General features: G+C 43.8%; 1 protein-coding gene across 1 annotated transcript in view; it reads right to left on the bottom strand.

The window, feature by feature from the left end:
• C9orf72 (C9orf72-SMCR8 complex subunit) overlaps nt 1–24,608 on the bottom strand; it is a 73,458-nt gene that overhangs the window by 11,308 nt on the left and 37,542 nt on the right. The window contains exons 3-8 of the mRNA XM_069765313.1: nt 23,629–23,724; nt 18,120–18,184; nt 7,862–7,934; nt 6,198–6,314; nt 3,765–4,000; nt 3,020–3,077 (exon numbers count right to left, since the gene is read on the bottom strand). Coding sequence (XP_069621414.1) covers nt 3,020–3,077; nt 3,765–4,000; nt 6,198–6,314; nt 7,862–7,934; nt 18,120–18,184; nt 23,629–23,724 — 645 coding nt within the window. The remainder of the gene's footprint in view (nt 1–3,019; nt 3,078–3,764; nt 4,001–6,197; nt 6,315–7,861; nt 7,935–18,119; nt 18,185–23,628; nt 23,725–24,608) is intronic.

Genomic DNA, 24,608 nt, shown 5'->3' with positions numbered 1-24,608 from the left:
TGTGAAAGAAGCCTAACCCTAAATTTAGCCCCAACCCTAACCCTAAATTTAGCCCCAACCCTAACCCTAAATTTAGCCCCAACCCTAGCCCTACCCCTAACCCTACCCCTAATTTTAGCCCCAACTGCTGTTCTCCTGCCGGCCGGCAGATGGAGACAGATGGCGGGCGCACTGGGCATGCGTCCGCCATGTTCTGCTGCCGGCGGCCAGGAGGAGCAGCAAGAGGATCCAGGGACCTAGGTGAGTATGCTAGGGTCCCCGAATCCCCCTATTTCTCTGTCCTCTGATGTGTGATCACATCAGAGGACAGAGAATTACACTTTACTTTTTTTTTTTTTTTGCGGTCGCCGGTAAAAACAGTTAATTACCGGCGATCGCAAAACAGGGGTCGGTAATACCGACCCCGATCATGCTCTTTGGGGTCTCGGCTACCCCCGGCAGGAGACACGAGGAGCATCGGGGGAGCTAGGTGAGTATTGGGGGGCCACCTGGGACCCCTTTTCTCTGTCCTCCGATGTGCGATCACATCGGAGGACAGAGAAATTAAAAAGAGATCGCTTTTTCTTTTTTTTCTTTTTTTGCGATCGCCGGTAAACGGTTAATTACCGGCGATCGCAAATGCGGGGTGGGTTAAAAAACCCCCGAATCATGTTCTCTGGGGTCTCGGCTACCCTCGGCAGCCGAGACCCCGGAGAAAATCGGCCTCTGGGGGGCGCTATGGACTTTTTCCACAGCGCCGTTAATTAACGGCGCTGTGGTTTAAGTACCCTTAGCGGCCGCCGTTAAAAGGCGTATCGGCGGTCGCTAAGGGGTTAAAGATTGCTCAATAACATTTAGACAAGCCTGTGAGATACTGAGAGAATATAGTCTGGTCAGAGACCAAAACTGAAATGTTTGGATGTCATAATACACACCATGTTTGAAGGCAAAATGGCACTGCATATCACCCCAAAACAACATACAACAGTGAAGTTTTCTGGTGGGAACATCAGGGTGTAAGGCTGTTTTTCAGTACACCGCACTGGCAAACTTCATGTAACTGAAGGGAGGATTAATGGACAAATGTACCAAGACATTTTTGAAAAAGAATCTGCTGCCATGTATCAGGATGATGGTGATGAGACTATGGTGGACATTTCAGCAAGACACTGATCCCAAACACACAGCCAAGGAATCTCTTCATTGGCTTCAGAGAACGGAAATAAAGTTGTTAGAATGGCCCAGCCAATCACCTCACCTGAATCCAAAAAAATATTTATGGAAGGAACTAAAGCTCAGAGTTTATAGAAGGAGCCCTCAGAACCTTCAGGATTTGAAGAATGTTTGTGTGGGAGAATGGGCCAAAACTCACACCTGAGCAATGCATGCAACTAGTTTCTCCATACAGGTGGTGTCTTTAAGCGGTCATCACCAACAAAGGTTTTTGTATGAAGTATAAATTACATTTCAGTAAGCGTGTTCAATACTTTTTCCCTGTGTCATTTCTCATTATTGCCCATAATTATGGGACACCTATGGTTTCATTTCTCTGTCCGTGTGGTTTAGGTGGGTTGTTACTGACATCAACGTGAGAAATTCTTGTCAATAGCACCTCAAGAAATATAATTATTTAGAAAATTGGTGACGTGTTCAATACTTATTACACCAGCTGTATGTACAGGTGCTTCTCGCAAAATTAGAGTATCATCATAAAGTAAATTTATTTCAGTTCTTCACACTATTTGTAATGACTATGTAGTATAGGACTTTCACTGTTTGTATTGAAGAAGTGAAATAAATTAACTTTTTGATGACACTCTAATTTTGCGAGAAGCACCTGTATGTACTGCAGGCATGTATCCTTCCCACAGATATTTTCCTTAAGAACCAGAGAGCATAACATTCTGCTGGACTCTAAGCCCATGTTTCGTATGGACATTTGTTTCTTTGAATATGCCAATTTACGCTGTAATTCTCGAGTTGCGGCTGATGCATGACAAAATAGCAACCGTGGTCAATTTCTTCGTCCTTTCACCAGTCATAGAAGCCAACAAAGGGTCTCATATATAATGGTTCTCTATGATTTGGCCTCACTTATTGAAACTTTGATGTGGTCACTATTTGGACTGGTGAAGTGAAATCTACAAAAGTGAAACTGAGGGAAAGGACAGCAACAATGTAATATTATATTCTAAAGACTGATGGCTAAGTGTCCTGAGGGAAAAAAAAGAATCTCTTGAAAATCGAATTATAAAAAAAAAAAAAAAAAAAAAAAAAAAGTATAAATCCTGAGCCGTGTAGAACAAAGATGTCTTTGTGAGTCTGAAATCTGTCCTCCTCCATTAACTATTATGCTGTATTCCTAAAATCTTTGGTGCTTGCAAAACAAAATAGCAGAGCTGGCCAGATTAACACAAGTATTTGTCGCCTGGTGGCCAGGCTGAAAGGGGGCATTTGTCATACAAATTGGATGATAATTTGATAAAGATGATCAATTCAATTTGGGCTGCCCTAGTCTGGCATATTGTCCGTCCCACCATGCCAGCAGCTAGTCTTCCCTTTTGCACCTGGCATCTTGGGCTCCACTGGTGCGTACTAGGCCCCAAGACGGGAGTCGCGATGTCATGACATCACAGGGCTTAGAAAGTGTGAGACGCATCCAGAATGCCAGACGGACCGAGGATCATGGGTGCAGAAGTGAAGACAGACTGCCACACAGGACTGGTCTGTAGGCCAGACCAGGGCAATGGAAATCACATTGCTCATCTCTGTGAACTAATGAGAAGCAGTATAGAAGAATGTCTAACATCATATAGTCGTGTCCTCCCAGCTTCCCCCACTGCTTCACATGACACTTCATATACCATGACGACATAATGGATTTCAACATCATCCACCTTACAAGGGTCTCTGAAATGATTAATGGGTTAGGACATACATATCTCCTCACTGCACAGGGATAGGCGAGAGTGAGGAAGCACAAAGGCGCTTCAAGAAAAAAAGAACAAAAAACATCAAGTGAAATAAGCAAATACGCTACCTGTTCCAAAAAGTTATTGACAAATGTGTCTCGGTGTAGAATATCTTGGAAGATGTTCCTGGAATAAAACATTGCAAGAAAGTAATAGATAAATGGATTAAAGTAATGCAGCGTTATCTGGCACAGCTTTACATTATGGAGGAACCTGAAAGCCATGTTAGGGCATGTTAGGTTAGGCTATGGGTTGAACTAGATGGACTTAAAGTCTTCCTTCAACCTTAATAATTGTTACTATGTTACCTTACAACAACAGTTTTTTTTTCGTCAGAATGGAGTTCCGATATTTAACTATATTAGGGAAAACATCAGAAATGTGGAGAAATTATCCAACCCCTTTGGCGGTGAACAAGGTAGACGTGGGAAATTGACTGCTTTAGTAGAAAGGAATTGGATGCTCTGGAGATAATGAAATCACCATGTTACGATGGATGCTCTGGAGATAATGAAATCACCATGTCACTAGACACGTGCTGCTCACTGCGGCCATCCTGCTGTACCCATCCGTTCATCTGCTCAGCTGAGCAGCTAACTGCAGTCTTCATCTCTCCATTAATACTATTTTCCATCAATATTTGCTAAGACTTTTAAATTAGCTTTCATACACTTAAGATGTCACTCATCTGATGGGTCCTAGACATCAGAAAAACGTTGGCTTTTGAAGAGGCAAGTGTGCACAGTGGGGGCCTGGCTACTGAAAGAGGGAACTGCTAATAGGAAAATTGATGGTAACACAGACTCCGCTTACAAGTTAGGGGTGAAGCTCTCATCTGTGTGGATGACGGAATCTCCTGCCATGTCTTCATCTGAAGTGGCCTTCCACAAGGCTGCCAGTTCCGCCCTCATGTACCGACGCTGGTTGTAGGTGTGTTCATGACAAGGGGGCATCTGCTTTACAGTGTTGACATCCACATCAATATGGGTAGCAGGGTAGGGAGCATACATCACCTGGCGGAATGGCAGCACAAAGCTTCCAGTTGTATCCTAAAATCAATTAGATGCCAGTTATGATACACAAAGAAAAGGACTCCGTTTTGTGTAAAAGAGACACCAAATGTCTGTCTATTCCCTAATAATGAGGCATGTGGTCGGTTTACAGGGTTAAGGAATTACATTTATCACCTACCCATAGAGCCACAACAATCACTGCAACGGGGGGCTCCAATCCCATCATTCATTCTCATCACCACAGTAAGAACGAAATGCAAAAAACAACAAGTCCTATTAGGGGACCTTATGGCAGCAATAGTTACAGTGGGGAAAATAAGTATTTGATACACTGCCAATTGTGCAAGTTTTCCCACCTACTAAGAATGGAGAGGTCTTATTTTTATTGTAGGTACATTACAATTGTGAGATGCTAAATCTAAAAATAAAAACCAGAAAAATCACATTGTATGATTTTTACATAATTAAATTGCATTTTATTGCACAAAATAAGTATTGATCACCTACCAACCAGCAAGAATTCTGGCTCTCACAGACCTGCTAGTTTTCTTTAAGAAGCCTCCTACACTGAACTCATTACCTGTATTAATTACACCTTCTTAACGGTATAAATGACACCTGTCCACACAATCAAATCACACTCCAACCTTTCCACCATGGCCAAGACCAAAGAGCTGTCTAAAGCAGGGGTCCCCAACTCCAGTCCTCAAGGCCCACCAACATGTCATGTTTTCAGGATTTCCTTAGTCTTGCCCAGGTAATAATTGCATCACCTGTGCAATGCAAAGGAAATCCTGAAAACATGACCTGTTGGTGGGCCTTGAGGACTGGAGTTGGGGACCTCTGGTCTAAAGAACCCCGGGAACAAAAATTGTAGACCTGCAGAAGGCTGGGATGTGCTACTGGACAACAGGCAAGCAGCTTGGTGAGAAGGCAAGAACTGTTGGCACAATTATTAGAAACACAAGATGACTGTCAATCTTCCTCGTCTGGAGCTCGATGCCAGATCTCACCTTGTGGGGTAAGGATGATACTGGGAAAGGTCAGGAATCAGCCCAGTACTACACGAGGACCTGGTCAATGACCTGAAGAGAGCTAGAACTACAGTCTCAAACATTTCCAAAACACACTACGTTGTCATGTATTGAAAGCCTACAAGGCATGCAAGGTCCCCCTGCTCACATCGGCACATGTTCAGGCCTGTTTGAAGTTCGCCAGTGACCATCTGGATGATCCAGAGGAGACATGGGAGAAGGTCATGTGGTCAGATGAGAGCAAAATAGAACTTTTTGGTATCAATGCCACTTGTCGTGTTTGAAGGAAGAAGGATTTTTAAAACCCCAAGTACACAGTCCCAACCGTGAAGCATGGTGGGGGGGGGAAACATCATACTTTTGGGGTGCTTTTCTGCAAAGGGGACAGGATAACTGCACCAACAACCTCCTTCCCTAAGTAAAACCATTGAAGATGGCTCATGGCTAGCTCTTCCAGCATGACCATGACCCGAAACACACAGCCAGGGCAAGTAAGGATTGGCTCAGTAAGAAGCATTTCAAGGTCTTCGAGTGGCCCTGCCAGTCTCCAGACCTGAACCCAAAAGAAAATCTTTGGAGGGAGTAACCCAGTGTTGCGCAGCGACAGCCCTGAAACCTGAAAGATCTGGAGAGGATCTTTATGGAGGAGGGGGCCAAAATCCCTGCTGCAGCGTGTGCAAACTTGGTCAAGATCTACAGGAAACGTCTGACCTCTGTAATTGCAAACAAAGGTTTCTGTACCAAATATTAAGTTCCATTTTTAAATTGTATCAAATACTTATTCCATGCAATCAAATGCAATTTAATTATTTAAAAATCACACAATTCGATTTTCTGGATTTTTTTTTTTTTAGAATCTGTCTCTCACAGTTGCAGTGTATCAAATACTTATTTTTCCCATTGTAATTAATTTACATACACAGAATGACAACATTAAAGTGGGCTAGTGTGACATGTCCCTGGAAAAGCCCAACAGGAATTGAGGCATTGTTAGTGCCACTAGCACCCAGCATTAAGGGCAAAACAAGCAACACGATATAGGCATGTAGTGAGCTAATGAAACAGCCCTTTGTAGATTATAATTTGCCCGTAGCATTCATGCTACTTTTGAGAACTCCACTGATCATCAAATAAATAACAATGGACTTTAATTTTTTTGAGAGGTCTGGGTTGATGACCTCGGGTCTACACAGACTGACCTTAAGCAGCCCTTGAACAAACAGACCAGATTCATACTTGAAGGATGAGTCGGCTCTACAAAGTCGGGAGCATTTACGCTCTGCGGGAGAAAGAAAGAGGCACAGCGTCCTCACCATCTTTACCACAGGAGAAAAAAAGAAAATATGTTTAATGCATCAGTACGTCCTTAGTACATGCACATAAAATGATTTACTTTAAAGTGTAAAAAAAGACAAAAAAAACCAAAAACGAACAACATAGAAATCTCAATGACTATAAAAAACAAAGAATATATCTGAATGCATGCTTTGCATAATAAAAGGTTGCAAAAATTGTGATGTTAACTATAAACTAGTTGCTTTTTTATTTTTTCCCCCAAATAAAAGGTATCCCCCATGCTACCTGCACACAGAAGCGGTTCAGATATATACAGTTACTCAGACTATACAGTATTTCAAGTTCTTCTGACCTTGATACACTCCTAATGTCTGGTCTGCCCCATGCTGTAAGACGACTGACACTATTCTATATTGCAAGAAGATTATCACACTTGAATAGGACTGAAAGGCTTTAGAGGAAGTAAGGGGATTATAGCTGAGCAATTGCATTTCAGTTTTTTTTTTTTATAGTGTGAAAGGCTTCATGGAGCTGGAGTCATAGTACATGTGAATTACCCGATAAAAGGTAGTTTGGCTGTGTATTCCATGCAGACTATAGCCAAGATACCAGCACCTAGTGCTTCATAATTGGCCAAACTAAATTTAGAGTTGTATTTCAGGCTGGACAGTTGCTTAGCATGCAGTTCCCTACTCTAAAATAATAATCATTCCCCTTACAAGCTGGAGAAACTAGACAATCCAGTAATTATGCAATGAAATTAAATTCATTGTCATTCTAAAAACATAGTTTGTCACAGTCTGAAGCCTGGAAATGCAACTTTCAAAGGAGTGATGAGCCTCATGGTTTATTCACATTAATAGAAGCTATAATTGGGACCTATGTAGATAGATTATGCTGGGGAAAATGGGATTTAGAGTATGCTCTGCTTTACCTGCTCGCTGGGTTATCTCCTTACAATGCACATTGACAGTGCACTCTCTTGCCAGCTCTTCACTTCTCATCAGTGCCGGTGAAAGAGCGCATGGTCACGGTGCATTAAAATGAATATTATCAAAATTTTAAAAAAAGAAAAATGAATACTGCACAGCGACAAGATTCCACTGAGCTTATGCTGGAATTGACAACATACATTTGTTCAGTGGAGCCGAGGCTAGCCAAACCCCTGAAACAAACGTCACTGATAACACTTTTTCAGATTGGGGACAAGAGGTTGCGGCAGTAACTGCAGCCTCTGCCCCCTGATGACATCTTAACATGCACTGGGGAATCTCAAGCAAAAATTTCATCCAACAGGAAGTTGGTAAAAAAAAAAATATAATAATAATAAAGCAGTTGGAAAAAGTAGTGTGGGAGCTGTAGAGAATTTTTTATTCAAGTATGAGAAAAGCAATTAGATTATTTTACCTTTAATAGACAGACATTAAGGATTACATCAGTGTTAGTTTCGAACCACCCCTTTAAAAAGTTTCCAAAATATCTACTTGCCATCAATTTAAGATATTTTTGTTTCTCCGCAAAAGCTTGTTCACAAAAAAAAAAAAAAAAAAAAGATTGAATTATCTACCTTATTTACTTTTTCTGCACTGCTACCCACTACCACCGAGCAGCCGCATGTCTGCAGATGGGAGCTAATGGCACTGTCAATGAAAAAAAAAAAAGTACAACATATGTTAGATAGCTATTTAACAGGGAAAGTTGCTCGACCTTCTAGTACACACTAACCAACATTAGTTCTAATCAGGTTGCGTACAAGTAATTTATAAATATCTTTATACATCTGTGCAAATGGAATTCCACAGCAGAGCAGATCTGTAAATGAAGACTGTAATGCACAATGTTGCAGGGTACATAGGTTGCATATGGAAAGACCAGTCAAAGAGATTAGGCCATGGAATATCCACCGGAGGAACTGCCTCAGAATAGTAGCTTCTCCCCAGGCTACAAACATCAGCTCTCAGCCACCTCAGAAAAGGCGCATCTCTAAGATCCGCCAATTCTGGCACTTAGCCTCACTCTTCCACCTGCCCTGTAGCGGTGGCAAGTGGGTTGATAGTTGGGGCGGTTGACAATACAAAGGTGACGTCAGGTGACATCAAGCCCCAACGATAGTAATGGAGTGGCATCAATATGACGCCCCCGTTACTAGCCCCACAGTCAAGTTGTAAGATAACATGGACACCCAGAAATAAGTCCTTTAATTGAAAGAATGACACAGACTCCTTTAATATTCTTAATTAAACCATGCTTACGACCTTATCCATTCCCCGATGCCCTTGTAACCTGCAAAAGAGGTAAAAGAAACAAACAACAGTATTCCTCACCTTTCCACAAAGATGCTTTTAATCCATTTGTCCCACAACGGGTCCAGCTCTGCTACATCTAGATGGCAGGCTGCATGTATGCATGATACATCCATGCAGCCTGTCATCCAGCAGACACTGAGCACTGTGTGCCCAGTGTCTATCTGTGAATTCCTTTTCCCTGTCTGAGGGCACCGTGAGTGTGAGAAAGTTCTCCTGCTCGTGGTGCCATCAGGGAAGTCCTGCGAGTTCAAGGCCAATGAACTCACAAACAAAAAACTGAAATTACGAATTTGTAAGCTAAGAAAATGCGTTTGAATGTACATTTCCATATATGATAAAAATCAATAAAAATTATTGTTTAAAAAAAAGAATCGGATGCCATATGGCATCCATTATTTTTTTCCTATACCTATTCAAGTCTAAGTATCATCCGATTTTTGCACACCCAGATTCAGTCAGTGGAAAAAAAAAAAATAATTATATATATATATATATATAATAACGCTGGGAGCGTCACTCTGTCCGAAGCCTCTATAGACTGCGCAAGCGCCGGCGCAGTCTGGGCCTCACAGAGCGACGCTCCCAGGAGATTGCGGTGTGCGTTCACACTGAACACACACCGCGATCTCCACCGCAGAAGCAGGGACCGCCAGGAGGGTGAGTATCGGCCTATATTCACCTGTCCCCGTTCCATCGCTGAGCGGCGCCATCTTCCCGGTCTTCGGTCTGTGACCTTCAGTTCAGAGGGCGCGATGACGCGCTTAATGCGCGCCGGCGCCGCCCTCTGACTGAACAGTCACAGCCAGGAGACCGGGAAGATGGCGGCGCTCAGCGATGGAACGCCGGACAGGTGAGTATAGTAAGTGCTGGGGGGGCCTGAGCTGGCGGCGATACAGGCACCTGACCCCCACAGCGCGCCGGTGTCCCCGCCTGCTCAGGCCCCCCCAGCACTCGGCGCCGAGCGGGTCAGAGGCAGTATGGGGACGCAGGATGGAGCAGCACATAAGGATGGGGACGCAGGATGCAGCAGCACATAAGGATGGGGACGCAGGATGCAGCAGCACATAAGGATGGGGACGCAGGATGGAGCAGCACATAAGGATGGGGACCAAGGATGCAGCAGCACATAAGGATGGGGACGCAGGATGGAGCAGCACATAAGGATGGGGACGCAGGATGGAGCAGCGCATGACAGGATGGGGACGCAGGATGGAGCAGCACATGACAGGATGGGGACGCAGGATGGGAGCAGCGCATCACAGGATGGGAGCAGCGCATCACAGGATGGGAGCAGCGCATCACAGGATGGGGACGCAGGATGGGAGCAGCGCATGACCGGATGGGGACGCAGGATGGGAGCAGCGCATGACAGGAAAGGGAACGCAGGATGGAGCAGCACATGACAGGATGGGGACGCAGGATGGAGCAGCGCATGACAGGATGGGGACGCAGGATGGAGCAGCACATACCAGGATGGAGACAATATACCAATATAAATGCTCGCCACCCGGGCGTAGAACGGGTTCAATAGCTAAAATATATATATATATATATATATATATATATATATATATATATATATATATATATATATATATATATATATATATATATATATATATATGTATATGTATATGTATATGTATATGTGTATGTGTATATATATATATATATATATATATATATATATATATATATATATATATATATATGTATATATATATATATATATATATATATACATATATATATATATATATGTATATATATATATATATATATATACACATATACATATATATATATATATATATATATATATATACATACGTATATATATATATATATATATATATATATATGTATATATATATATATATATATATATATATATATATATAATATATATTCTGCATCTGCACTGCCCCATTGAATACAATTCCCCCATAGACACCACTTGGACAGGAAATACCATCATCAGGGATAACCAGCCGCAGGAAATTGTTGGGATAAGCATAACACACAGGAGGCGGCAGGTGCTCAGTACGTTCTGATACCAATGCAACTGAAACCAGCAATGCAACTGGAAGCCACTGTCATTTAACAGGAATGAAGACAAATCCCAGAATAAAATGATTTGAAAAAAACATCACTGCAGAGTAATAAGTGGACCTCCAGGACATTTAAAAATCTATGTGTGGTCTGCCAAGCAAGGGTAATAAAAAAAAAAAAAAACATTAAATAATAAGCAGAAAGTACATTACAACTAGCAATGCATTGGTGGCATGCCTCTTCGCCAGCTGTATGTTTGGCGCTATTCCTGCTTCAAAGCTTTCGTCCTACAGAAGGATAGCCCTGTACATATGGAGAAAGATAAAACTTATATGACAGCACTTGGGAGAGGTATGGCTTTCCATATGCATGAGGTCTGAAAACGAGTAAGAAAGGCTCAAACGATTTAAATTAAAGCAGAACATTTTTCCATCATTGTATCCTCCATCTGATAAGTTATTTTAAAAAATATACTGCTCGAAACAATAAAGGGAACACTTAAACAACACAACGTAACTCCAAGTCAATCACACTTCTGTGAAATCAACCTGTCCAGTTATGAAGCAACACCAATTATGAATAAAATTCTCCCGCTGTTGTGCAAATGGAACAGACAACAGGAAGAAAATATGGGCAATTAGCAAGACCACCCCTATAAAGGAGTGGTTCTGCAAGTGGGGACCACAGACCATTTCTCTTGCTGTTTTGGTCACCTTTGCATTTCATCATTGCTCTCACCCCGCCCCCTCCCCGTCGCATGAGGCGGTGTCTACAACCCACAGAAGTTGCTCAGGTAGTGCAGCTCATCCAGGATGGCACATCAATGCCAGCTGTGGCAAGAAGGGTAGCTGTTTCCAGAGAATGGAGCAGATTCCAGGAGACAGACGTGGAAGGGGCTGCAGGAGGGCAACAAGCCAGCAGGACTGCTATCTCCTCCTTTTTGCAAGGAGGAGCAGTGCCAGAGCCCTGCAAAAAGGCCTCCAACAGGCCACTAACATACATGTATCTACTCAGACTGTTAGAAACAGACTCCATGAGGGTGGTATGAGGGTCCAACATCCATAAATGGGTGTTGTGATTACAGCCCAACACTGTGCAGGGCGATTTGTCATTTCTCAGAGAACACCAAGACTGGCAGATTCAACATTGGTGCCATGTTCTTCATGGATGTAAACTGGTTCACGCTGAGCACATGTGACCGAGTCTGGAGCTGCCGTGGAGAACGTTCTGCTGCCTGAACACTAGGAAAAGATGCTGAGTGGTGTGCGTGGCCTCCATGTGCCTTTATGACCTCCTTAAAATGTCTGGACATGCTCCCTATTAGGCAGTGGATGTTCTCCTGAGGGATCTCCTCCCAGATCCTGTATAAAAGCATCAGCCAACAGTCTGTGATGTAATGTGGCGTTGGTTGATGGAACCCCTCCACGTCTACTAGTGTACTGACCTGCCTCCTTGTATGTGCTCCATGTTCTGGACACTGCTGACAGACACAGCTACTCTTCTTGCCACAGCTCGCAATAATGATGTGCCATTCTGGATGAGCTGCACTACCTGAGCAACTTCTGTTGGTTGTAGACACGGCCTCTTGCATTATGAGAGTAATGACAAAATGCAAAAGTGACCAAAACAACAGCCAAAATGGATGAGAACAGAGAAATGGTCTGTGGTTGCCACCTGCAGAACCACTTCTTTATAGGGGTTGTGTTGCCGATGGCCTATAATTTCTACTTGTCTGTGAATCAATTTCTCCTGCTGTTGTGCGAATGGAACAATCTGTGTTGTTTCATAACTGAACAGGTTGATTTCACAAAAGTATTTTTTTTACGGAGGTCCATTTCTTCCAGAATGTGCTCATACCCTACATGTAAAATCGGGAAATATTTTTCAGGCACAGTGCAAAGCTCAGAAGGCAAGGAGTCATATTTTACTGTTATGGTTTGTAGGTGCCATGACGCACTGGGAGAGCCCATAAAGTGCCAGAACAACAGAACCCCCCATAAGTGACCCCATTTTACAAACTAAACTGAATTCATCTAGGGGTCCAGTGATCATATTGATACCACGGGTATGTCACAGAATTTTATACCATTGGGCAGTGAAGAAAAAAATAACTAAGTTTTTACCAACAAAATTTAGTTTTAGCCCAGATTTTATATTTTCACACAAGAAGTGGGTAAAAATGGCAACAAAATTTGTCCCACAATTTCTACTGAATGAACGTGGCAATACCCCATATGTGGCTGTACAGTACTACTTAGCCATACGGAGAGACTCGGGAGGCACAGATTGCCTCCTGGAGCGCAGGTTTTCCTAGAACTGTCTGTCTTCCTATAGAGTCCCTAGGAGCAGAATCCCCCCTCAAGAGACCCCATTTTGGAAACTATACTCCTAGTTGAATTTATCTACAGGTGCAGTAACAATTTTGACTCCATGGGTATTTTCTAGAAACAAGCAGCAATGAATGTTGCCGAGTGAAAATTGCAAACTGCGCTGTAGTGACAAGTACGCTGTAGTGACCAGTATGATGTCACCAGTATGTTATGCCCAGCCCGTGCTTCTGCAGGCATGCTCCCATGAGTTAGGCGGGTTCTCATTGCTTCAGAAATGCCAAACATGGATGCAATATGTGGTTTAGGTACACTGTGGAGCTCACAAGGGAGAGGGGCATTTGGATCTGAGAGTGGAGAATTTACTGAATTTCTTTTGGTGAGGAGCCATTTTGCTTTTCTAGAGCCTTTGTGCTACCAGTAACATGGAAGATCCCAATATTTCTATTAACAGATGACAGTCCTGAGTGGGGACTTGTTTGTGGTTTGAGTTGAAGCTTTTATTGGGAACATTTCACAGGAAGTTTGTGATCACATTTATCCGGCGCTCTACGCTGACCAATTATTTTGGGATTTCCATCTAAATCTCCAAGTGACGTGATTCAGATGAAACCCCCGAGGGATCCACTCACTATAATGAGGCATCAGAGTTACTCTGGACTCCGTCTGGCCTCTGTTTAGTGGTGTCCTTCTCAGAAGTGCACAAAACTGTGGCTGATGGCACTTTTATGCAATCCGGACACCATCGCATCACAGGTCAGATGGCGTCCATAGTGCCTCCATCTGCCTCATTATAGGGAATCTTCCACCAGAGGTTCCGTTTGAATCACGTATTTCAGAGATTTACACGCAAACCCTGGTGAAAGCACTCAGCGCAGAGCGATGGATAAATGCAGAGCCTAACTGTGATCTTTGGGAGGCAAAACGAAAAAATCCACAGTATGTGAAGAATTGGTTTTATTTATTTCTATGCCGTTCCTAGTGCGGTTTAAGTGATTAGGCGACTTTACTTTTCAGGTCGGTGCGATTACAGCGATACCAGATTTATATCGGGTTTTATGTTTGGCTGCTGCCACACACTAAAAGACACTTATTTTAAAAAATAGTTTTTCCATCACCATATTCTGAGAGCTATAATTTTTTCCAGATTTTGGTCCACAGAGTCTTGTGAGGGTTTGTCTTTTGCGCGACGAGTTGATGTTTTTATTGGTACCATTTTCAGGCACATGACATTTTTTGATCGCTTTCTATTCTGATTTTTTGGGAGGCAGAGGGAACAAAAACCAGCAATTGTGTTTTTTTGGGGGGGGTTATGCCATTCCATGCATGGCAAAGTCGATAAGGCAGTTTTATTCTTCAGGTCAGTACGATTACAGTGATACCTAATTTATATCATTTTTTATCTATTGGTGCTTTTACACAAACTTTTATACACAAAATTATTTTTGCATCTTTTATTCTGAGAGCTATAACTTATTTTTCCGCTGATGGCGGCTTGTGTTTTGCGGGACAAGATGACGTTTTCAGGGGTACCTTGTTTATTTACATCCGTCTTTTTGATCGTGTTTTAGTCAAGTTTTTGTTCAGGGGTATGATAAAGCATTGTTTCTTTCTTAACACATTTTTTTATGGTGCTCACTAAAGGGGTTAACAAGTAGGACAGTTTTATAGGTTGGGTCATTGCGGACGTGGTGATACCAAATAGTAAGATATTGTTTTGGATTTTTTTAAATTTTTACAATTTTTTTTAAATTTTTTTTTTTTTTTTTTTTTACTTTGTCCCACTATGAGACTATAATTTTCTGCAGGTTGATAGTTTGTGCAGCATCCCCATGCGGTAGAAACGGTCAGCTCTACACTGACAGAGAAAGTTGCCAATCATGCACTGTGCATGATCAGCAAGTTTCCTAGCTCTGGTGACCCAGATGTCGTCATGATGACATCGGGTCACTATGGCAACGATTGGGACCCTGTGTCACGCCACACGATGTCCGATCCAAAGACAGAGGAGCTGTCATCTCTCTGCTGGCTCTTGGAATGCTACGATCGTGTTCCGATCACAGCATTTCGAGGTGTGGTAGAGCCCCTCACTCAGTAGGACACAGAGCTATCTCTGGAACACCGTCTCTTTAAGAAAGTGCTTGGTTTATTGTAACAGTATAAACCAAGCTTAAATGTACAGTAAACACAGCCCCCTGGGCAAAAACAGCAGAACACAGAGACAAAAGAAAGTAAAGGGCACACAACTCCCTGGAGTCCTATCTCTCCAGGAACCACTGAACACTGGAATCAGATGATATCAGGCGGCCTGGGTGGTGTGCAGGCGATCAAAATGATGTAATAATTTGTTACTGGTCAAATAGGCCCAGGGCAAATAGATGGATTATTATGTCAGAAAGGGGTTAAAATAATGGTAAAGTAAAATATCTTTAAATATGGCGGCAGCTATAAGCAATGGTAAGCTAAACATTTGGCTCTAGTATACCCAGCAGCAGTAAAGTAGCCCCTTGTTATTTTGAGTGAGCGATCAAAGGTTATAATTTCAGCAAATAAGTGAAGCTGTGTCGGAAACCTTTCAAGCACCATTGCCCATGCTGAGCGAGCCTTCTGAATATACAGACGACCATCACTACCGGAGCAAAAAGCATGCCAGAAAGAATGTCAGGGTAAACAAGGGAGACAGGCGACACGGCACTTGAGCAGGTTTATGAACTTGTTTAGGACTGTGGACATACCACTCAGGGGAAGGATTACTGAGCTAATAGCCAAGATACCAGACAATATACCTAATACATCGGATTGTTATGAAGGCAGTATGTAGTATACAAAGCGATGGTGATATAAAAATAGTTACAACGCCACAGGTACTCTGTCAGTAACAGTTTTAGAGCAGTAGCCTTGACAAGGGCTTCACGGGAGCAGCCATAACCCTTAATAGACTGTTCCCCCTGGCAAAAATAATGAAACCCGCTAGACCTAATGCTGGGTAGTTTTTGAAGTGTTATTTCAGCACTGTTCTCAGATAAACAGATAAAATACATAATGCCTTCTTACCTGTATCAAGCAGTCACTACGGCACAATTAGTAGCAAGAGTCTGGAGGGAATGTAAGTAGCAGCGGGAAGCACTCTAGAAAAAACATGCTTTTCTACACTACAGTACAATAGACTCCTCAGAAAATACACACACTTTTCCTCGAGCCTCATTAATCTGAAGCTTTATCTACAGTACATAGCTACTGATAGCAGTTGTAGCACAGCAGTTAGATCCCACATCATGACAACACCTACTGTGCTCATTCAGTCATCCTACACTAGAATCAGACACCTCCTGTTCTGCGGGACCCTGAAAATCCAGGAATGATTGATTAAAAAACAAAAAGTGTGGCACAGTATTTCACAATTTATACTGCAAAAGATGAAAACGGGACAGATTTTGCAGAAGGTAAAATAAGTACCGTATATACTCAAGTATAAGCCGAGAATTTCAGCCCATTTTTTTAGGCTGAAATTGCCCCTCTCTTCTAAAACTCGAGTCATTGCCAGGGGTCAGCAGGGGAGGGGGTGCGGCAGCTGTCTAATAATGCTCACCTGCTCCTGGCGCAGTCTCTGGTTCTCCGGGCGCTGACAGCTTCTTCCTGTAGTGAGTGGTCACATGGTACTGCTCATTACAGTAATGAATATGGACCCGACTTCACTCCCATAGGGGAGGAGCCGCATATTCATTACTGTAATGAGAGGTACCATGTGACCACTCAATACAGGAAGAAGCTGTCAGCGCCCAGAGAACCAGGGACCGCGCCAGGAGCAGGTGAGTATAACGGGGCATTGCGCGATATTCACCTGTCTGCGTTCCACCGCTGCTCCGTCTTCTGCAGTGACGCTCAGGTCAGAGGGTGCAATGAGTGTGCGCGCCGCCCTCTGCCTGAACAATCAGTGCAGAGGACGCGGAAGAAACAGCGGCGCAGACGGTGGAACGCGGATAGGTGAATACAGCAAGTGCCGGGGGCATGAGCGAAGAGAGGAGAGTATGTGATTTTTTTTTTTTTTATCGCAGCAACAGCATATGGGGCAAATATCTCTATGGAGCATCTTATAGGGCCATGTGCAGCGTTATATGGGGAAAATATTTCTATGGAGCATCTTATGGGGCCATAATCAACATTTGTGTAGCATTATATGAGGCATATTTTAATATGGAGCATCTTATGGGGCCCATCATATACCGTATGGAACATTATATGGGGCTCCTGATTCAATATGGATATTCAAAAAACACTTAACCTACTGATGTCTCAATTAATTTAACTTTTATTGGTATCTATTTTTATTTTTGACATTTACCGGTAGCTGCTGCATTTTCCACCCAAGGCTTATAATCGAGTCATTAAGTTTTCCCAGTTTTTTGTGGCAAAATTAGGGGTTCGGCTTATACTCGAATATATACGGCACCTCATGCTGCAGGAAGGATGTCAAAGAAGCAAGTTATATGGCGGTTCCCAACATTACAGGATAAGTAATAAATTGGTGAGCTATAGGGGTCAGCTGCTGGAATCTCACCGATTCCTAAAACAGGACTGTGAAATGCACAGTTGGGGGGGGTGGGGGGTGGGGGTAAGGGTTTGGAATTAAATCGGTGCCCATGCATCATCAGCCTACTCTCCATTCATCAGCTACGACACTGCCAGAATCCAAGTACATCGCTCAGGTCTCAGGGGAATTCACATTGTCAATGAAAACTGAAGTAGCACACGTGCATTCTGATGGAGCATTTCAATGCTTTCCTAGGATTAGTAGGGGTCAAGTGGATAGGTTATCATGTGAAATGTTAGGAATGACCCTTTAGACTAAAGGCTCATTCAGACGTCAGTGCAGAGCGGTCTGAGCATGGCAAGCAGGTCCCCAACCCAAAGCGTGACAGCGTCATATTTCCATGAGGCTGTCACGCTTGGGTCGAGAGAGCAGCGTCCATTCTGATCAACGGACATCTACATGAGCCTTTACAAGACATGTAAAGTAAGCAGGTAACTTCAGGGAGATGCACTTACATCAAAACAATATTGGTGTGCAATCATTATGGAGCAAGTCACATCACATGAAAAGATGAGAAAAGGCTAGAACAATGGGCTTACTATTACGTACTTGCTTAGGAAACCTTCATGGCAGCTGTCACCAATATCGTCATCGTTAAGAACAGTAGTGGCAATCTAGAAAACAAATTAGCAGGAGGAATAAGTTACTGTGATAACCTAGAACGGCACATTTACACTGTAATATATACACCCTCTATGGGAAACTGACCAGCGTGAAGATGTGTCACAAAGAAACCAGCCTCCAGTAGTCCCAGACCTCCACTGTCTCTAGATTTAAGATCAAGGACATCTGAAGATCACATTGTTTGAGTCTGTGAGGTCAGACCACCACTAATTAACAAAATTAAGGGGCTGACCTATCTCCTTGATCATAGCAAATTCAGCCGAGATCCCCGATCCCATCAATGTGATCTTCTGATTATCACTTTGGGGTTGAATTTCCCTATAAACAGCAGAATATTATAAAGTAATTGTGGAAAGCTTACTGGGGTCTTCAAGAAAGGAACAATAAACACATTACAGCAGTAGCAGGCACTTAGAAGCAGGCACGGAGATGACACCGTGATTGACGGACGGCACCATTATTCACTTTTGTCCCTGTGGACCTTGTCTGCAATATCCCAGACCCTGTAGCAGAAAGGACGGCTGCACTCATCCGCACTATGTCGCTGTCTTTCCTTCTCCCTTTCTCTTCCCTGCAGCAGATAACAGGTCTTGTAGATAAGTTAGTAAAACATGATTTCCCAGCTGTATAACAGAGATAACTGATCACGCATGAGATAAAAGAAGACAAAGTAAAGACTCCTTTGTGGACAAGACATGAATAAACTAGTATAGCGGCCCTTACAGCAGGTGGGCTCTTGGCCCCCATGCATGTGCCTCCCTAGCTGGTAGCAGGTTATCCTACAGCACTACTGTCAGCCATGCACCGTCATTATTCACATGTATACAAGCTGGAAGCCCCCTATACACATTGGCCTCACCAACGGATTTAGCGGACAGTCTGGGCACTGGAATTAATTGTTGGGGAAATTTTGGACTACAGATGCTATCGTTCTGTAGTTTGGCAACAGCTCTTTAACCCCTTCATGACCCAGCCTATTTTGACCTTAAAGACCTTGCCGTTTTTTTGCAATTCTGACCAGTGTCCCTTTATGAGGTAATAACTCAGGAACGCTTCAACGGATCCTAGCGGTTCTGAGATTGTTTTTTCGTGACATATTGGGCTTCATGTTAGTGGTAAATTTAGGTCAATAAATTATGCGTTTATTTGTGATAAAAACGGAAATTTGGCGAAAATTTTGAAAATTTCGCAATTTTCACATTTTGAATTTTTATTCTGTTAAACCAGAGAGTTATGTGACACAAAATAGTTAATAAATAACATTTCCCACATGTTTACTTTACATCAGCACAATTTTGGAAACAAAATTTTTTTTTGCTAGGAAGTTATAAGGGTTAAAATTTGACCAGCGATTTCTCATTTTTACAACGAAATTTACAAAACCATTTTTCTAGGGACCACCTCACATTTGAAGTCAGTTTGAGGGGTCTATATGGCTGAAAATACCCAAAAGTGACACCATTCTAAAAACTGCACCCCTCAAGGTACTCAAAACCACATTCCAGAAGTTTATTAACCCTTCAGGTGCTTCACAGCAGCAGAAGAAACATGGAAGGAAAAAATGAACATTTAACTTTTTAGTCACAAAAATTATCTTTTAGCAACAATTTTTTTATTTTCCCAATGGTAAAAGGAGAAACTGAACCACGTAAGTTGTTGTCCAATTTGTCCTGAGTACGCTGATACCTCATATGTGGGGGTAAACCACTGTTTGGGCGCACGGCAGGGCTTGGAAGGGAAGGAGCGCCATTTGACTTTTTGAATCAAAAATTGGCTCCACTCTTTAGCGGACACCATGTCACATTTGGAGAGCCCCCGTGTGCCTAAAAATTGGAGCTCCCCCACAAGTGACCCCATTTTGGAAACTAGACGCCCCAGGGAACTTATCTAGATGCATAGTGAGCACTTTGAACCCCCAGGTGCTTCACAAATTGATCCGTAAAAATGAAAAAGTACTTTTTTTTCACAAAAAAATAATTTTAGCCTCAATTTTTTCATTTTCACATGGGCAACAGGATAAAATGGATCCTAAAATTTGTTGGGCAATTTCTCCTGAGTACGCTGATACCCCATATGTGGGGGTAAACCACTGTTTGGGCACATGCCGGGGCTCGGAAGTGAAGTAGTGACGTTTTGAAATGCAGACTTTGATGGAATGCTCTGTGGGCGTCGCGTTGCGTTTGCAGAGCCCCTGGTGTGCCTAAACAGTAGAAACCCCCCACAAGTGACCCCATTTTAGAAACTAGACCCCCCAAGGAACTTATCTAGATATGTGGTGAGCACTTTGAACCCCCAAGTGCTTCACAGACGTTTACAACGTAGAGCCGTGAAAATAATAAATCATTTTTCTTTCCTCAAAAATGATGTTTTAGCAAGCATTTTTTTATTTTCACAAGGGTAACAGGAGAAATTGGACCCCAGTAATTGTTGCGCAGTTTATCCTGAGTATGCTGGTACCCCATATGTGGGGGTAAACCACTGTTTGGGCACACGTCGGGGCTCGGAAGTGAGGGAGCACCATTTGACTTTTTGAATACGAGATTGGCTGGAATCAATGGTGGCGCCATGTTGCGTTTGGAGACCCCTGATGTGCCTAAACAGTGGTAACCCCTCAATTCTAACTCCAACACTAACCCCCCCACACCCCTAACCCTAATCCCAACTGTAGCCGTAACCCTAATCACAACCCTAACCGCAACACACACCCCTAACCCTAACCACAACACACCCATAACCACAACCCTAATTCCAACCCTAACCCTAAGGCTATGTGCCCACGTTGCGGATTCGTGTGAGATTTTTCAGCACCATTTTTGAAAAATCCGCGGGTAAAAGGCACTGCGTTTTACCTGCGGATTTTCCGCGGATTTCCAGTGTTTTTTGTGCGGATTTCACCTGCGGATTCCTATTGAGGAACAGGTGTAAAACGCTGCGGAATCCGCACAAAGAATTGACATGCTGCGGAAAATACAACGCAGCGTTTCCGCGCGGTATTTTCCGCACCATGGGCACAGCGGATTTGGTTTCCATATGTTTACATGGTACTGTAAACCTGATGGAACACTGCTGCGAATCCGCAGCCAAATCCGCACCGTGTGCACATAGCCTAATTCTAAAGGTATGTGCACACGCTGCGGAAAACGCTGCGGATCCGCAGCAGTTTCCCATGAGTTTACAGTTCAATGTAAACATATGGGAAACAAAAATCGCTGTACACATGCTGCGGAAGAACTGCACGGAAACGCAGCGGTTTACATTCCGCAGCATGTCACTTCTTTGTGCGGATTCCGCAGCGGTTTTACAACTGCTCAAATAGAAAATCGCAGTTGTAAAACCGCAGTGAAATGCGCAGAAAAAACGCGGTAAATCCACGATAAATCCGCAGCGGTTTAGCACTGCGGATTTATCAAATCCGCTGCGGAAAAATCCGCAGAGGACCAGAATACGTGTGCACATACCGAAACCCTAACCCTAACCCTACCCCTATTCTAACATTAGTGGGAAAAAAAAAATTTCTTTATTTTTTTATTGTCCCTACCTATGGGGGTGACAAAGGGGGGGGGGGGGTCATTTATTATTTTTTTTATTTTGATCACTGAGATATAATCTATCTCAGTGATCAAAATGCACTTTGGAACGAATCTGCCGGCCGGCAGATTTGGCGGGCGCACTGCGCATGCCCCCGCCATTTTGGAAGATGGCGGCGCCCGGGAGAAGACGGACGGACCCCGGCAGGATCGGTAAGTATGATGGGGTGGGGGGGGGGAGCACGGGGCGGGGGATCGGAGCATGGGGGGGGTGAATCGGAGCGCGGGAGGGGTGGAACGGAGCACGGGGGGGGGGGGGGGGGGTAGAACGGAGCACGGGGGGGTGGAACGGAGCACGGAGGGGGGTGGATCGGAGTGCAGGGGGGGTGATTGGAGCACGGGGAGGGTGGTTGAAGCACGGGGGGCGCGGACAAGAGCACGGGGGGGAGCGGAGCACAGGACAGAGGGGAGCCGGAGCAGTGTACCGGACAGATCGGGGGGCGGGGGGGGGGGGGCAATAGGTGGGGTGGGGTGGGGGCACATTAGTATTTCCAGCCATGGCCGATGATATTGCAGCATCGGCCATGGCTGGATTGTAATATTTCACCAGTTATAATAGGTGAAATATTACAAATCGCTCTGATTGGCTGTTGAAAGTGAAACTGCCAATCAGAGCGATCGTAGCCACGGGGGGGTGAAGCCACCCCCCCTGGGCTAAACTACCACTCCCCCTGTCCCTGCAGATCGGGTGAAATGGGAGTTAACCCTTTCACCCGATCTGCAGGGACGCGATCTTTCTGTGACACAGCATATGCGTCACAGGTCGGATTGGCACCGACTTTCATGACGCATACGCTGTGTCACAGGTCGGGAAGGGGTTAATTGAGAACCTATGAGCGTTTGGCAAAGCGCGCGCTCCTGTATGTGGGAAGGAGAGCTGAGAAAGTGGCTGATTGAACCACCTAAAGTCTATGGGGGGCTTACAAACCATACCACCTGCACTTCAGACAGAGGCGAACATTGTAGAAGATTATGTGCCAGCAGAGCACTTAGCTATATAGCGTTTATTGATCTAGGTAGACCTCTGCCAGGATGAAGGTATTGTCAGGGTCTTCTGCCAGCATATTTCTCCTTAAAAAGGTTGTCTGGCCTTAAACTACAAGTCTGCGGTCACTATGTGACCGCAGACTTGTGAATTCTCACATCATGTGCACTATGAACTCCGAGACTTCTCTGGTTCCTGCGCTAGGCGCATGACCCCACGTATGTGATTTTCATACACGCGGTTACGTGCCGACTAGATTGGCACAACATCACTCAATGCACGTGTATTGAGAGAGGCCTGAATACGGTCTATTCAGAACGTGGCCAGAAGTATGGAAATCGCATACTTACAGTGACATGACCACCCACTACCACAGAATCTTCACAGCGCGCCGTGCACGCAATGCGAGGATTCACAACTCTGCAGTCACCCAACATGCGCAGCTGCATTACACACTGGGCTGATGTGGAGTCGTCCATAATTATCTACTGCGTCATAATATAATCAGAGACTGTGTTGGGTCATCTCTAGAAAGTCACACAACGTAATATACAGTGAGCAGGCTACTATATTTTGTGCAGATTTTACCCCATATTAAAAAGGTAAAACTTCTGAGCCCTATACAAACTAGCCGTTACAAAGCATAAATGCATGAATATTCTATTCCCCAGAGCAAGCGGCAAGGATTTTACTGCAGATTTTCTACATCACAGCAGACAAAGCAGAGAGAGCAAAGAGCCATATTGTCGGGCGCTTCCTAAGGAATGACAAACGCACGAGGTGACACCAGAATACATTAATCATGGAGCTGACAGATGGATTTGCAGACTCTCTCTTCAAACAGCCGGGTTTAAGGGCTTACATCTATTTCTTCAGGAACGCCATGCGACTTCATAGATGACAGCAGCTCCATAATGGGGATGACTTCTCCAGTCAACATGGAAATGATGCTCTGGCCCTGTACAAAGACAGAGGGAAAGGTTGGGAGTGATACTATTTTATAACCACAGAATAGAATATGAAAGTGGAAACCGCTGAATACTTTATCTTTACTGAAAGATCGGATTTCTGTATCTCTATACATGCTGTTTTGACGACATAGCATATAATCAAAAGAAACGCAAACACAACCACATGTGCTACATAAGATCCAATTCACATCTAGCTCTTCTGCAGTTTGCGAGTCCGCCAAGACCGTGGTGCCACATTTCTTCTGAGAGTAACTGGACGATGGCGAAGTTCTCAGCCGTGCTGGGCCCATAAGATTTCCCAATGATCCCTCTGCGCCCACGAATAGTGCTCCTCCTCATCCTACTTCTCCAGCTCCGATAACCCTCTCTAAGGGCCTGCATAGGTAATATATCCAACTGGATGCTTAGAATGGAGGATATCTTGCAGCCTTCACATGGACCATTAGTGGCAAAGTATTCCAACAACAATACAGATGGATTAACGAATGTAAATTACTAATTATAATTTATAGAGCTCAAATGCTATATATTCGTCTAGAGCCATACAAAGCTCGTTCCCATACTTTCCATAGTATAGATAAGCCATAGGAAAACCTGTGGAGTTTTAGATAATCCACAGGGGAACACAAGATTTCCACCATGAAGTGACTGGCACACATAAAATAGTCTCATTAATATTTCCCGGATCTGTACATTCCTCAATCAAGAATCTGCAAAAACACTAGTGCATGCAGTCATCTCCCGCCTCCTGCTTTGTGCCCTCCCCTCTAACACCCGCTCACCCCTCCAATCTATCCTGAACTCTGCAGTCTGACTAATTCCCCTGTCCCCTTGCTAATCCCCACATCTACTCTCTGCCAATCCCTCCACT

The sequence above is a fragment of the Ranitomeya imitator genome, chromosome 1 (genome assembly GCF_032444005.1).
Source record: "Ranitomeya imitator isolate aRanImi1 chromosome 1, aRanImi1.pri, whole genome shotgun sequence".
NCBI lineage: Eukaryota > Metazoa > Chordata > Amphibia > Anura > Dendrobatidae > Ranitomeya > Ranitomeya imitator.
This window is presented reverse-complemented; position numbering and strand designations above follow the sequence as displayed.